A 14,731-nucleotide genomic window follows, 5' to 3' on the forward strand; every position below is an offset into this window, starting at 1 on the left:
AGATCTAAGTTAAAATTAAGCTTTATCTTTATTGAAATGTCAACCATTAACCTCATTATAGAATATATTGTTTTCATTAAGCTCCAAATTAAAAAAAAAATGTACTACAATGAACCCATAATGTAACTTTATTCAAAATTACAAAACCAGATGGGTCACAACAACCTATATAGATTGCATGAGTTGTAAGAAAATTGTTGGGTTTTATTAGGTTTTACTGGTTCAATTATATAAGTGGTCCAATTAAACAACCATACCGACTTAGGTAGCAGCTCACTAGGTTACTAGCCTAACTGGATGGATTGGGTATGATAACTATCTAGAAGGCGCTTATAGTAAAATAAACTAGTATATAAACCGTGCATATATATGATATAATTAAAAACAATTACAATTACACATATATATGGGTTCAAATTATGCTGTGTAAAAGTTACATATTTTTTAAGTGACAGATGAGTTTTACTCTCTCTCTCTCTCTTTATTTTAGTTAGTTATTTATTTATTTATATATACACACATGAGTTTACTTTTTCTTTCTATTTTTTGTTTATTGGGTTTTTATGATTTATTTATATTAGACTATTCATCTTTTACACATTATTAACTCAAATAGAAAGAAAATTGAAAATACTTAAGTGGTGTTTCGTATGGGGGAATCCACATTATTCTTGGCATCCAGATTTCTAGGAATATGATTCATTGCAATTTAGATGTCTAAGAATGTAGCTATTCTTATGTTTGGTTTCATTGAGAATCTTTTAAGATTCCTAAGAATGTGAGATGATAATGTTTGGTTTATTCCTAGGAATTTTAAATGAATTACTTATTTTTCTTATTCTATCCTTAAATTTGAATGTGAACTATCAAGTCCTTAAAAAAGATATTCCTCTAAATAAATAATGAAAAACAAAATATAAACTATTAATTATAACAAATTCATTAAAACTATAGTATAACATTTTAAAATGACAAGTACAATACAAAAATAAATATTTAAATTCTCAAATGCTTTATTCTTAATAATAATTTTTAAAAGAGCTTAATCCATAACAAAATAACTTGACATTTAGGTCTATAAGACAAGAGAAAAGATATTGATAATTTGTTTTATATTTTATCTTAATTATTTAAATGATAAGGAAAAAGGGTTAAAATTGTAAATTTATTAAAAAATACAATTTTATTTAAGTTTGAGAATCTGGATACTCACCTATTTTAAAGGGAATTCACATTTATACTGAGAGTGGTTTAAAGGAGGAATCCAGCTTCCCCTAACATCTGATTTCCTAGCGAAATTCGCAACCAAATATGCGAATTTTTAAATGTTTTTGAGAAATTTAAAATATTACCTCGTACCAAACGTCACATTAAGTAAAATATATAAAATTAGACAACAATTAAAATCTAATTTAGAATTTAATTGGATTATTTTTTAAGTATAAAATTGTGGTTCTAAAGTTTCGGAGATGTGGTGCTAATTATGCAAGTGGCAAGATTTGATAGGTCAATGGTTACCCGCAAATTACAATATAGGGGGCCGCAAGTGGCCCACAAGGCCATAACGAAAGGAGACAAAAACAATCAAACAAACAATGGTCATCAAGATCAAGAGGCACACTCCATCCAAATTTGGAAAAAGATCAAACCAGTAAAAGCAAGCATTCGTATAGAAAACCAGTGTACAAAACTCTCACAGCGGACTCAACAACTCGCATATTATTATTAATACAAAATATAAATCCAATTCCATTCCCAAACCCATAATCATTTTCCCTTTTGTTACAAGTTTTAGTTTTTATTTCTATTTTTTTTTTCTGGAATAATATGCTGAGAGCAATACAGAATTTGGGTTGTAGTTCATCTGGGTGGTTACTATGGAAACCTCGTACCAGTACCAGTGGTGGGTTCTCCTTCATTTCTGTCTCTACTAGACCATTTTCATATTCTTCATCTTCATCTTCTACAAGAGCAGCAAGAACAAACAACTGTTCGTTTTTGCATGAGTTTTCAGCTTGCAAGACTCCTTCTTTCAGAAGATTTCGTGCTCGTTCCGAGTCAAACCCAGATGCAGCTTCCGCTTCTTCATCAGCATCGGTTGCTCCTCAGTCTTCTTCATCTGTGAGTTTTATTTTCTGTTAGCTACTTTCTTTATATTTTATGGGTTCAATTGGGTTTTTTTGGAATTGAATTGGATTGGTGGGTTATAACATAGTGACTTTGAGGTATGTTGGTAATGCCAAGGTTGCATAATTAGGTTCAATATAATTTAAGAAACATTCTGGTTATTGAGTTTTCTTAATGATTGGTTGGAGAAGGAAGTTGCTCTTGTAATTTGCTAGGTGGTTTTATTGTTTTATGTCATTTTTTAAACTCTTTCATGTTTATTGGATTTGGTTGGATACTGGCTAGGGATTTGAGTTTTTGCCTCTTTTTTTTTTTTTTTTAAATAACAAATGTGTTGAAAGAATTTTGACTCAAATGGGTTTAAGAAAAGATGCCAACTTCAGCTTAGGTACCTTTTATAACTATTTATTTTTTGGAGAGCCTCAATAGATGTTGGCAATTTTGTATGGATTATCTTGTGTGGGAGTACTATTCGGATGCCTGTTCATGCAACAAATTGGTATCGGAGCTTCTGCTATTATAACATTACATCAGTACATGATCAATAGCTTTTTCTGCTTTTTGCCAAAACTTCTTTGCTCTCGATTTTTTATGCAATCTCTTTTGGTTCTTTTATAAGTGAAAGAAGAATTGATGATTAAGTTGTCTGATTGTGGCTAAGTCACGTGATTTTGCCTCACTTTTGATAGCATGTATAGTAAGGAAGAGCCAAAAAGTTGAAAAAAATTAGCATCTAAAATTTCAACAGTCAAGAAACTCTAAAGATTTTGTGGAAGAGTATGAGCTAGTAGCCAAAGTCAAATCGTGTGGGACCTTAAAAAAGCCATTCTTGGTGGAGCTTCAACTCTCCATATGCTTCTCCAAGGAGAAGAACAATCACCTTCCGACCTTAAGGCCTTGAAATAACTTTGAATTGAAAACCATGACTTTTAGAGATTATGTATTGGTAGTACAAATCTCATACATGTAGAAAAAGGTGGCTCCCCATCCTCTTATTCTCTTCTTAACTTCTTTTTGGTAAGTATCTTAATCTCTTCTTAACTTTGATAGAGGATGTTGTGAGAGGTAGGAATTTAAATTATTTTGTCCATTAGTAGAATTTTTCTAGTTAGTTTATGGTATTTGGAGGCTTGGAATGAACTCTAGACCTAGACATCCTGAGTTCAATCCCCACTAGGAGTTCATTACGTGATTTATAATTTTGGTGGTTAGGGTCATGTAATTGTGGTGTACTCTCTAGGGGTGGGTCCAAGGGGCCCTGCCTTGGTGAGGTTCCACGTCATCAAAAAAAAAAAAAAAAAAAAAGGTTCCTAGTGACATGGTCCTCAATGTGTCAGATGATTGTGGGTGTGTTTCTAGGTGTGAGGTTTACCTTACTTTTGAATGTTGGGACACATGATTGTGGTCAAATTATCTACAAATCCAATTTTTCTTGTTGCCAAAGATCATTGTTTACTGATATATTTAAACTCTAATCTGTCATGTGTCCTGTAAAAGTTTTCAAAATGTAAACCATAAATCCTATATTGTTGATTAACTGTCTCTTTAATTTTCTTCAGTTGTTTATTCTCTACTCTTTCTCATTCTTCTAGTTTTTGTTATGCAGGGAAATGTTCGTAAGATCAGTTTCTGTCAGTGGTGTGGTGGCCCAACAAAGCACGAGATACCTTCTGGAGAGGAGAAGATGAGGGCTATTTGCACAGTTTGTGGGAAGATTGCCTATCAGAACCCAAAAATGGTAATGCTATTCAATTACAATTACTATAGGATGAAACTCTCTTTTGATTTGTGAAATTGCTTATCCAGAAATAAATGGACTTTTTTTTTTTTGTTTTTGTGTGTGTGTGTGTGTGGATAATTTGATAGTTACAATGGAGGAGGGGGGATACGAATCCAGGATGTCTTGGAAACAACAAGAGGTGCCAATCGTTGAGCCATGAGGCTCTTGGTATAAATGGACTTTTATTTGCTTATAACTTATAATTTTTCCTTTCAAGGTGTATGGGATCCCTACTGAAATAAAATCAATTAATTTTTTTAAGCATCAAAATAAGTCTATTTTTATTGCTTTACAAAATGGCATATTAGGATCTCTGTAAATGTTGTCATAGATACATTAGTTGTTGCTTTCTTTACATGAAACTCCTAATGTTTTCATATGCAAAGTAAAATACAGTGGATTGGTGAATTCTATGCTAGATGTCCAGATACCTAGCAATTTTCCAGCAACTTTGATAACTGTTGTGAGTCCTATAATGTTTTCCCCTCCCTTTAAGCTTAAACCAGATACCGCAGTACACTTGTTGCATGAGTAATTACATTAATTTATGCTTATCAAAGAAAAGAGAAATATAAAATTGTGATTGCTTAGCTAGATTTTAGAAAGCAACTTTATGCTGTTTGCTAACACGGTGTTAGGAGCGTTACACGTTGCTGATGATGGCATGAGAAATTGGAGTGCTTGGCCAACATCAGGCCAGTCACATGGCTCAATGTTTTCTCAACACACCAATGGCTCCTCATGCCTATCTAGTGAAGCTCCTAACTGCTCATTGAGGGGGACAAGTCCAGTCTCCCTGCTGGATTCATAATGAAGAGCATGATGAGGGGCAGCATGTGGAGGCACTTTGCTCCATATGATGCCCCAAGGCCATGGTGGAGGAGGACCATGGTGGGCAGAGACAGATTTTGATGTTTGGCAGCAGCAGGTGGTGCTGACCCTACGTGATGATGCATGACATTAGTGGTTTGGTTGATGGTTGCTTTGTGTGTGGGCTTGGTGGCTTGAATGCAAGGCAGTGCTGGGCTACTGTGATTATGATATGTTGTGCAAGGCATTGGGCTGATTGGTGCTGGCAGAATGCATGGACTTGAGTGAGTGGACTGATGGCAGTAACTTAGTGTGCTGCATATGGACATGTGATGTGGGCTGTGATGCTGATGAGAAGGGCTTAGGCAGGAGGCCAAGCCTTTTAAAACGTGATGGAACAATTGGTTTGGGTTGCTGAACATGGCAGAGGCCCTATGATGATGTGCTGATACATGGGCTTGCATGTGCAAAGTGTGCAGCAGCAGTTATTGGCAGTTATCAAGCAGTTCCTGGCTTTCTGGATGATCAGACCTGCTATGTAGGGGCTGGAAACGTGGAAAGCAAACCAAGACAGCATCAGACAAAGGTGTCCTAAGTCAGACCACATGTGGTAGCAAGTCCTGGACAGGGGCAGTTACTTGGCAGTAACTGCTGTGACAGTTTATTCTGTATATTTATCCTAGGCTATTGGGGCCGTCAATGGCAGAGAGTGTATATTTTGCTTAGAGAATTTCGTGTGTATTCTTCAGGCTTCCTTTGTACTTGATATTAAGTAATAAAGGTTGGGGTTGGTGCCCTGTAAATACTGTGTGTGCTGTGTGTGCGAATTTCCTTAATAATTCTGTTCTAAGTGATTTCTGCAGTGTGTGTGTGGAGTGTTGGCTGAGACTAAGTCAGGGGCTTAGTGCCATCACAGGCAGAAAATTTAAAAGAAAAATTTGATCCTGTGACAATTGGTATCAGAGCCAGGTTGCAATGTCTTCGGACACCAAGGCAAGGGTGACTGTCTTGGAGACCATAGTTGGAGTTCCTGCAGATGGGGAACAAATTTCTTTGTGTGACAGACTTGATACTGTCTCTGCAGAAACAACTGCAGTGCGGAATGATCTTGCAGAACAGAGGGAATTGGTGTTAAATCGTGTTGAAGAGTTGGCTGTTGTAATGGACGCCCAGAACCAAGCAGCAACGGAGACCCAACGCCAACTTGAAACAGAAATTGCTCTGTTGAAGAGAGCAGTGAGTGGCCTGCCTAGGGAGGGGGAAGTGGCCACCAAAGTAAAGGTACCTGAACAGAAGCCCTTTAATGGTGCCAGGAATGCCAAGGATTTGGAGAATTTCCTGTGGGATATAGAGCAATATTTTAAGGCTGCTAGGGTGCCTAGTCAAGAGATGGTAACGATTACTAGCATGTATCTTTCAGGGGATGCCAAGTTATGATGGAGAATCCGTGTGGAAGATGATGCTGTTGCTAGTAGAGGGAAAATTGACTAGTGGGAAGCCTTAAAGAAGGAATTGAAGGAACAGTTCTTGCCAACCAACACTGCTTGGGTTGCAAGAGACGCCTTGAAGAAGTTGAAATAGACGGGTACAGTGAGAGAATATGTCAAGACGTTCAGTTCTTTAATATTGGATATCATGAACACGTCAGAGGAGGACAAACTGTTCAACTTCATGTCTGGCTTGCAGCCTTGGGCACAGTTGGAGTTAAAGAGGTAGGCAGTGCGTGATCTGCCTTCTGCTATGTCTGCTGCAGATGCCTTAGTGGACTACAAGTTCAATAAGCCCAGTGGGGAAGAGGAAAAACGTAAGTCCAAGGACAAAGGTAGAGACAAGTAGAAGAAAGATGACAAGAAAAAGGATAAGCAGAAGAAAACGTGGGGTAACAAGAACAAGGGAGAGAGTTTTACCTCTCAACCAAGCAAAGAACAGCCTAAGCTTAATGCTGGTTGCTTCATTTGCAATGGCCCTCATCGTGCAAGAGACTGTCCAAAGCGTGAGAAGCCTAATGCCATGGTTGTTGAAGATGGTAGTGGGCAGTCCGATGAAGAAGTTCCCAGCAGAGTAAACCCTTTGCAATTGCTGAATGCATTACGTGCAGGAGGTACTTCTAGGGGTTTGTCTTATGTTCAAGTCGAGATGAACGAGAATGGGGCTGAGGGTTGCTTGATTCTAGTGCTACCCACAATTTTGTTGCTGATTGGATGGTTTAAAGGCTTAGTCTGAAAATGAGTAAGTGTCCAAGTAAGATCAAGGCTGTAAACTCAGAAGTAAGACCTGTGTTGGGAATTGCTTATGGAGTGAAGTTTAAGGTGGGCGAGTGGACAGGAAAGGTTCTAGTTATGGAATTAGATGATTTTGATGTAATTCTGGGTGATGAGTTCCTAGTGGCTGCTAAGGCTACATTGCTGCCATTCCTTGGAGTATTGTTAATACTTGATGAGAAGCAGTCATGCTATATTCCTGTGAGGCGTGGGGCAGAAAATAGCAAGACAAGCAAAGGGAAAGAACCAATGGTTTCAGCCATGCAGGTTGAGCATGGGTTGAAGAAGGGTGAGACAACTTACTTGGCTACATTGATTGAAGTGAAGCAGGACAAGTATGTCGAAGTTTCAGATGCTGTGGTTGGACTTTTGGGGGAGTTTGCTGATGTGATGCCTTCAGAACTGCCCAAGACCCTTCCACCAAGGCGTGCTGTTGATCATAGGATCTAGTTGGTTCCAGGATCAAAGCCTCCTTCTAAGGCCCCATACAGAATGTCCCCAATGGAGTTGGCTGAAATGAGGAAGCAGTTGACAGAATTGCTAGATGCAGGCTATATTCAGCCCTCCAAGGCCCCTTATGGTGCTCCTGTTCTGTTCCAGAAGAAGCAAGATGGTTCATTGCGGATGTGTGTTGATTATAGAGCCTTGAACAAAGTGACTGTGAAAAATAAATATCCAGTCCCTTTGATTCAAGACCTCTTTGACAGATTGAGCAAAGCTGTTTACTTCACAAAGCTGGACTTGAGGTCAGTCTATTGGCAAGTGAGGATTGCTGAAGGGGATGAGCCTAAGACTACTTGTGTGACCCGGTATGGTTCTTATGAGTTTTTAGTTATGCCTTTTGGTTTAACGAATGCCCCTGCTACATTCTGTAATTTGATGAATGATGTCTTTTATGAGTATGTATCCGCTTTGTTGTTGTGTATTTGGATGACATAGTGATATATAGTGAGTCCTTGGAGGATCACTTGGAACACCTTAGGAAGGTGCTTTCCAAATTAAGAGAACATCAATTGTTTGTTAAGAAAGAGAAGTGTGAGTTTGCCCAACAAGAGATTTTGTTTCTAGGGCATAAGGTCAGCAAATGTGTGGTTATGATGGATGAGAGGAAGGTGCAGGCTATCCTTGATTGGCCTCCACCAAGTAAGGTTGCTGAGTTGCGGTCTTTCCTTGGATTAGCTAACTATTACAGGAAGTTTATTCAAGGGTATTCAAAGAAGGTGACTCCTCTCACAGATTTGCTGAAAAAGGACAGAAAATGGGTGTGGACAGATGCATGTCAAGAAGCTTTTGAGAAGCTGAAGGTTGCTATATCGAGTGAGTCTGCATTGCGTCTGCCAGATTTTGCATTGCTCTTTGAAGTCCATACAGATGCTTCGGACAAAGCAATTGGTGGTGTGTTGGTGCAAGAGAAACATCCTGTTGCCTATGAGAGCAAGAAGTTGAATGAGGCAGAGCAGAAATGTTCAGCTCATGAGAAAGAGATGATTGCAGTGGTATATTGTTTGTTGGCATGGCGCGTGTATCTGCTTGGGCCAAAGTTCGTGGTGAGAACAGATAATGTGGCAAACACCTTCTTTAGCACACAAAAGAAGCTGTCACCCAAGCAAGCTAGGTGGCAGGAATTGCTGCAAGAGTATGTTTTTGTATGAGAGCACAAACCAGGCAAGCACAATGAAGTAGCTGATGCACTTAGCCGCAAACAGGTACAAGAATATGTGGCTGCCTTGACTAAAGTGGAGTCAGATTTTGTGGATCGGATTAAAGAGTGTGCTAAGCTTGATGCTACCTATCAAAAGCTGGTGCAGGATGTTAATGCAGGCCTTGTGAGGCGTTGCTAGCTTGAGGATGGGTTGTTTTATGCCAAGGGTAACAAGTTGTTAGTACCAAGTGGGAAGATTCGAAGAGAGTTGCTGAAGGAAACTCATGATCCACAATGGGCAGGACATCCTGGTAAGGATAGAATGTATACATTACTGTCCCGTTCTTATTATTGGCCTAAAATGGAGTTGGATATTGAGTTGTTTGTGAAGACTTGTCTAGTTTGCCAGCAAGACAAGGGATTAACTCAAAAGGAAGCAGGTTTGCTGCAGCCTCTTCCTATACCATAAGGTTCTTGGGTTTCAATTTCCATGGATTTCATTACTGGTTTGCCAAAAGTTAAGGGGATGGGTTCAGTATTTGTGGTGATTGATCGATTCTCAAAGTATGCTATTTTTATGGCTGCATCGAGTACATGTACAGCAGAGGTGACTGCTGATTTGTTCTATAAGAATGTGGTGAAATACTTTGGGTTACCTAAGGATATTGTAAGCGATAGAGACTCAAGATTTACTGGTCGGTTTTGGACTGTTCTGTTTGGTTTGATGGGTTCAGAGTTGAAGTTTTCGACTGCTAATCACCCACAAGCAGATGGACAAACCGAAAGAATTAATGCTGTGTTAGAGGATTATTTGAGGCATTATGTGACTGCTAGCCAGAAGAATTGGATTGACTTATTGGATTCTGCGTAGTTTGCCTACAATCTGCATAAGTCCTCATCAACTGGAATGAGTCCATTCGAGTTGGCCATGGGGCAGCAACCTCTCATACCTCATGAGATTGCTAAACAGCGTGTAGGAGGCAGGTGTCCTGCAGCATACAGATTTGCTATCAACAAGCAAGAGTTGATGCAGGAGGCATAAGATAGCTTGTTGAAAGCACAGAGGAGAATGAAGAAGTATGCTGATAAAGGGAGGAGGCCTCTTGAGTTCCAAGTGGGGGACAAGGTGCTGTTGAAACTGACTCCACAGATTTGGAGAAAGTTTAGAAGTGAGGCAATTCACAAAGGTTTAATTCCTAAATATGATGGTCCATTCGAGATTGTAAAGAGAGTTGGTGCTATAGCTTACAAATTGAAGCTACCAGAAAGATTACAGATTCACCCAACGATCCATGTAAGCTTCTTAAAGCCTTATCATGAAGATGAAGATGATCCTACAAGGAATGAGGCAAGGCGTGCCCCGCCTACTGTCATGGTTCAGTTTGATAGAGAAGTGGACAGAATTCTTGACATGAAGGTGACAGGATATTGAAAGGGAGGAAATATGATAACTTTCTACTTAGCAAAGTGGAAAGGGGCGGCTGAATCGGAAGCAAGTTGGGAGAAAGCATCTACGTTGTGGCAGTTTGAGAAACAGGTAAAGGAATTTGAGGATACCCTACCGACGAGGACGTCGGCTTCTTCTGGTAGGGGTGGTTTGTTAGGAGCATTACACGTTGCTGATGATGGCATGAGGAATTGGAGTGCTTGGACAACATCAGGCCAGTCACATGGCTCAATGTTTTCTCAACACACCAATGGCTCCTCATGCCTATCTAGTGAAGTTCCTAACTGCTCATTGAAGGGGACAAGCCCAGTCTCCCTGCTGGATTCATAATGAAGAGCATGATGAGGGGCAGCATGTGGAGGCACTTTGCTCCATATGATGCCCCAAGGCCATGGTGGAGGAGGACCATGGTGGGCAGAGACAGATTTTGATGTTGGGCAGCAGCAGGTGGTGCTGACCCTACGTGATGATGCATGGCATTAGTGGTTTGGTTGATGGTTGCTTTGTGTGTGAGCTTGGTGGCTTAAATGCAAGGTAGTGCTGGGCTGCTGTGATTATGATATGCTGTGCAAGGCATTGAGCTGATTGGTGCTGGCAGAATGCATGGACTTGAGTGAGTGGACTGATAGCGATTACTTAGTGTGCTGCATATGGACATGTGATGTGGGCTGTGATGCTGATGAGAAGGGCTTGGGCAGGAGGCCAAGCCTTCTAAAATGTGATGGAACAATTGGTTTGGGTTCCTGAAGCATGGGCAGAGGCCCTATGATGATGTGCTGATACATGGGCTGGCATGTGTAGAGTGTGCAGCAGCAATTATTGGCAGTTATCAAGCAATTCCTGGTTTTCTGGATGATCAGACCTGCTATGTAGGGGCTGGAAACGTGGAAAGCAAACCAAGATAACATCAGGCAGAGGTGTCCTAAGTCAGACCACATGTGGCAGCAAGTCCTGGACAGGGGCAGTTACTTGGTAGTAACTGCTGTGACAGTTTATTCTGTATATTTATCCTAGGCTATTGGGGCTGTCAATGGCAGAGAGTGTATATTTGGCTTAGAGAATTTCGTGTGTATTCTCCAGGCTTCCTTTGTACTTGATATTGAGTAATAAAGGTTGGGGTTGGTGCCCTGTAAATACTGTGTGTGCTGTGTATGCGAATTTCCTTAATAATTCTGTTCTAAGTGATTGCTGTAGTGTGTGTGTGGGGAGTGTTGGCTGAGACTAAGTCAGGGGCTTAGTGCTATCACAGGCAGAAAATTTAAAAGAAAAATTTGACCCTGTGACACACGGGTTGGTGGACAAGAATATCTTTCATTTGTTGCTTGTAGGCACTTATTCCACAACCTAGGCCACACTGGTTGAATTTTCAAGGATTCAATCTATAGAGCAATGAATCAGTATCAAGAAATTGTACAATGATGATGAGAGTGTCTGCATTGTAAATTTAGATTTTGAGCCTCTTCATCTCTATTTCTTTTTTCAATAGAAATTGGTTTGCCTATGGATTGCTCTGCAAATTTTGTATGACATGCTCACCTATTCTTCTTGTATATCTATCCTTTATAATTTTAGTTCTTAATAAAGTCAGTTACTGATATAAAAAATGAATATGGTTGATAGTTGAGTTGGGTTATTTATTTATAGCTATAAGTATGAATGGATTGGAAAAGTTTTGCTGCTAATGCGTTTGTTATTTATGTTTGGTCCTCATTCTTATTTGTGCTCTAATCAAAGTCTAATTACCTTCTTATTAATTTGGTTTCCTTTTGCTTAATAATTGTTCAATTGATACTTATAGGTTGTGGGTTGCCTCATTGAGCATGATAACCAGGTCCTACTTTGCAAGCGGAAGATTCAACCTTCTTATGGTCTTTGGTATGTATGTACATGTTTGTAGTTTTAGTTGGGGAAGGACTAGCCTATTTGTTCATTTCGGTTCTTCTTCACAATCATTTCCTAAAACAAATAAAAAAATTATTAAAAAAAAACTTCCAAAACACAAACTGGGGTACTCACACATTTTCTGTTATGATGAAGGTTGCCTCTAGTATCATTGTTTTCAACCATAATCTTAATTGGATGATTGGGTGTTATTGAATAGGACTCTTCCTGCTGGTTACATGGAAATAGGGGAATCTGCTGCAGAAGGGGCAATCAGGGAAACCTGGGAAGAAGCAAATGCAGAAGTGGAAGGGCTGTCTCCTTTTGCTCAGTTGGATATTCCTCTTATTGGCCAAGTAAGGGATAACATCTTTTTACTTAGCTCATATGGATTTTGTGTACTTGCTAAAGATGTCTGCATGATTCATTATACCTTATTTGGAACAGACTTACATAATATTCTTGGCAAAGCTCAAGAAGCCCCAGTTCTCACCAGGTCCAGAATCGTCAGAATGCCAGCTTTTTGCCCTCAATGATATACCTTTTAATTCCCTGGCATTCTCATCAATGTTTGTTACCTTGAATTTGGTATGGACCAGTTTTGAACAATGAAACTTTATCGTTATTATTAAACTCTTCGTCAGACAAATCTTATATCCTGTTGTCATATCTTTTGTGGCTGCAGTATATTGAAGATGTTAAAGCTGGAAAACCAAAGTTCCACTATGGTACAATCAAAAAGAGGTAGAGATTTATTCAAATTTTTTGGGAGGAAACGTTTAACTCTGGTACCTTAATGCATAAGTTGGTCCCCTAAACTAATGAACAAGGAAAAAGTAATGTTACAGTCTTTTTTTTTGGGTGAAGGATAAAGTACAAATTCATGTCAATTATGTGCTATTAGATCAATGCTATACGTGTATGGTCATGCTGTTTGTTTATGTGCAAAATCAAGTTTAAGTTTCCATACATTCAGTTTTAGTTACAATTCTCATTCTTATTTTGGAGACGAATGATGGGGAAAGAATATTTATAAACTTGCTCAGACAAGGGATAAAGGGAAATGAAAACAAGAGACTTGAATGATGTCAAGTGCATTAAAGATGAAGATCAAAATGTGTTAGTATAAGAATAGATTAAAGAGATGGAAAAATTATTTTAATAAACTTCTTAATGAAAGTAATACAAAAGATTGGAGTGTATTGAGTAAACCAATTGGTGATAGAAACTTTAGGGTTATTTGAAAAATTAAGATAGCCAAGGTAAATGACGAATTGAATTGGAAGAAAAGAAGCTTAAAGAAAAAGGGGGAGTTTCAGTTCTTTGAAATTTTGATGTATGAGGGAGTGAATGAGATCAATTTGGAAATTTCATTGGAAAGTCCAATGCTTCTAATTAGAGTCCATCATTGGAAAGTCCAATGCTTCTAATTAGAGTCCATCCTCAAGATGCTTCTTAAAATTGTTATTGAAATCCTTTTGCACGATATAAATAGTTGATGCAAGGCTTTGTTGAGTTTGATGGAATTCGACTCTTATGAATGTTTTGAACCTGGAATATCTTGAATTTTTGAATGATGTTCTTATTTCTCACATATGATTCTTTGCTAATGGTTATTGTCAGGCCTGGCACAAGTCCTTCTGATATTCATGCTTTTACTCTTGATTATCATCTGCAATCCTGACAAGATGGTGAGTCCTTTAGGAACAGGGATATATTCAATAGTTCGGTTTGAAATAGTTTTATTTTCTTGATGTTTCTGCATGTGTGACATAATTGATGTCTTGAGGCTATCAAGTGATGGGTCAATGTGTTTTTTAAATGAAATTGCAGGTGTGACCTTGTATTGGTCTTTTGTATGTGCTCTGTCTTCCATTAATAAATTAGTAAATTTTGAAATATCTAATAAAAACTGCTTTCTCGAATTCATTATTTTAACAATGTCACATATGTTTATTATAGAAAAATACCCTTAATATGTTTGGGTTGTATGATTTTATGTTTTGCTGGTTGCAGGGCCTGGTTCCCATTTGAAACTAGGAACTAAAAGAAACTTACTAGTCGAGTTGGAAAATGTTCCTGGAATCCGGTAGTCACTGTATATCTTTGGACTCTCAAAATCCATTCATCTCATGTGAATTCAACATCAAATCTTGATATCAATCCATAATGTTGGATGATCTGACACAATTGTGGAGCTGAAAATTCAGCATATTGTGGAAGAGAATGTAAATCGATGAGATTGAACTGCATGATTGGATTGTCTTTACAAGGAAGATCCAAATTTTCTTAGAATAGGATCTGGTGGGAAATCTTGTAAACATGAACTGAAATTCAAAAAGATAATTGGAATATTTTACAGCAACTTCAAATGAGCACCTGCCTAGCGTTCCGAACTACTCTGATTGTTGCTGAGCAGTTTTGAGATTCCAAAATATTAATCTCCCTGGAAGATAATTTTCTTTGAAGGGTTAGAGATGAACCTCTCAATTGAAGTTGATTTAATGGGGTGGTTACTTTCTTCCGAAAGATGAATCAAATTTACGAGTCCATTGTCAAAAGTGTTGTATTGTATCTACGTGTTTGGAATAGGTTTTTGTTTGTTTTTTTTAATAGAGAAATTAACTTGTTTATTTATGTAAAACTTTTTAAAATCTCACTTTTTCCGTATAAAATTATTTGTTTATTAATTAAAAAAATACTAATCCAAAGAGATACTAAAAACCATTTCCATTTTGTGCAAGGGCTAAAAACTTTATTTTTTATTTTTTATGTTTATTTAA

The 14,731-nt window shown here is 38.3% G+C and overlaps 1 protein-coding gene across 2 annotated transcripts; it reads left to right on the forward strand.

The window, feature by feature from the left end:
• The first annotated feature begins 1,578 nt into the window (after positions 1-1,578).
• Positions 1,579-14,347, forward strand: LOC112015319 (nudix hydrolase 23, chloroplastic). 2 transcript variants are annotated; one of them, XM_024047706.2, is made up of 9 exons: positions 1,579-1,903; positions 2,015-2,121; positions 3,734-3,865; positions 11,866-11,942; positions 12,169-12,304; positions 12,396-12,536; positions 12,634-12,692; positions 13,572-13,639; positions 13,965-14,347. In XM_024047706.2, the coding sequence occupies exons 1-8, from the start codon at positions 1,828-1,830 to the stop codon at positions 13,630-13,632; spliced, it is 789 nt and encodes a 262-aa protein (XP_023903474.2). In that variant the 5' UTR covers positions 1,579-1,827; the 3' UTR covers positions 13,633-13,639; positions 13,965-14,347. The 2 variants fall into 2 exon arrangements, with proteins under 2 accessions (XP_023903474.2, XP_023903473.2); XM_024047705.2 differs by having other exon boundaries at positions 1,579-2,121.
• Positions 14,348-14,731: the final 384 nt, after the last annotated feature.

The sequence above is a fragment of the Quercus suber genome, unplaced genomic scaffold (genome assembly GCF_002906115.3).
Source record: "Quercus suber isolate HL8 unplaced genomic scaffold, Cork oak 2.0 scaffold_127, whole genome shotgun sequence".
NCBI lineage: Eukaryota > Viridiplantae > Streptophyta > Magnoliopsida > Fagales > Fagaceae > Quercus > Quercus suber.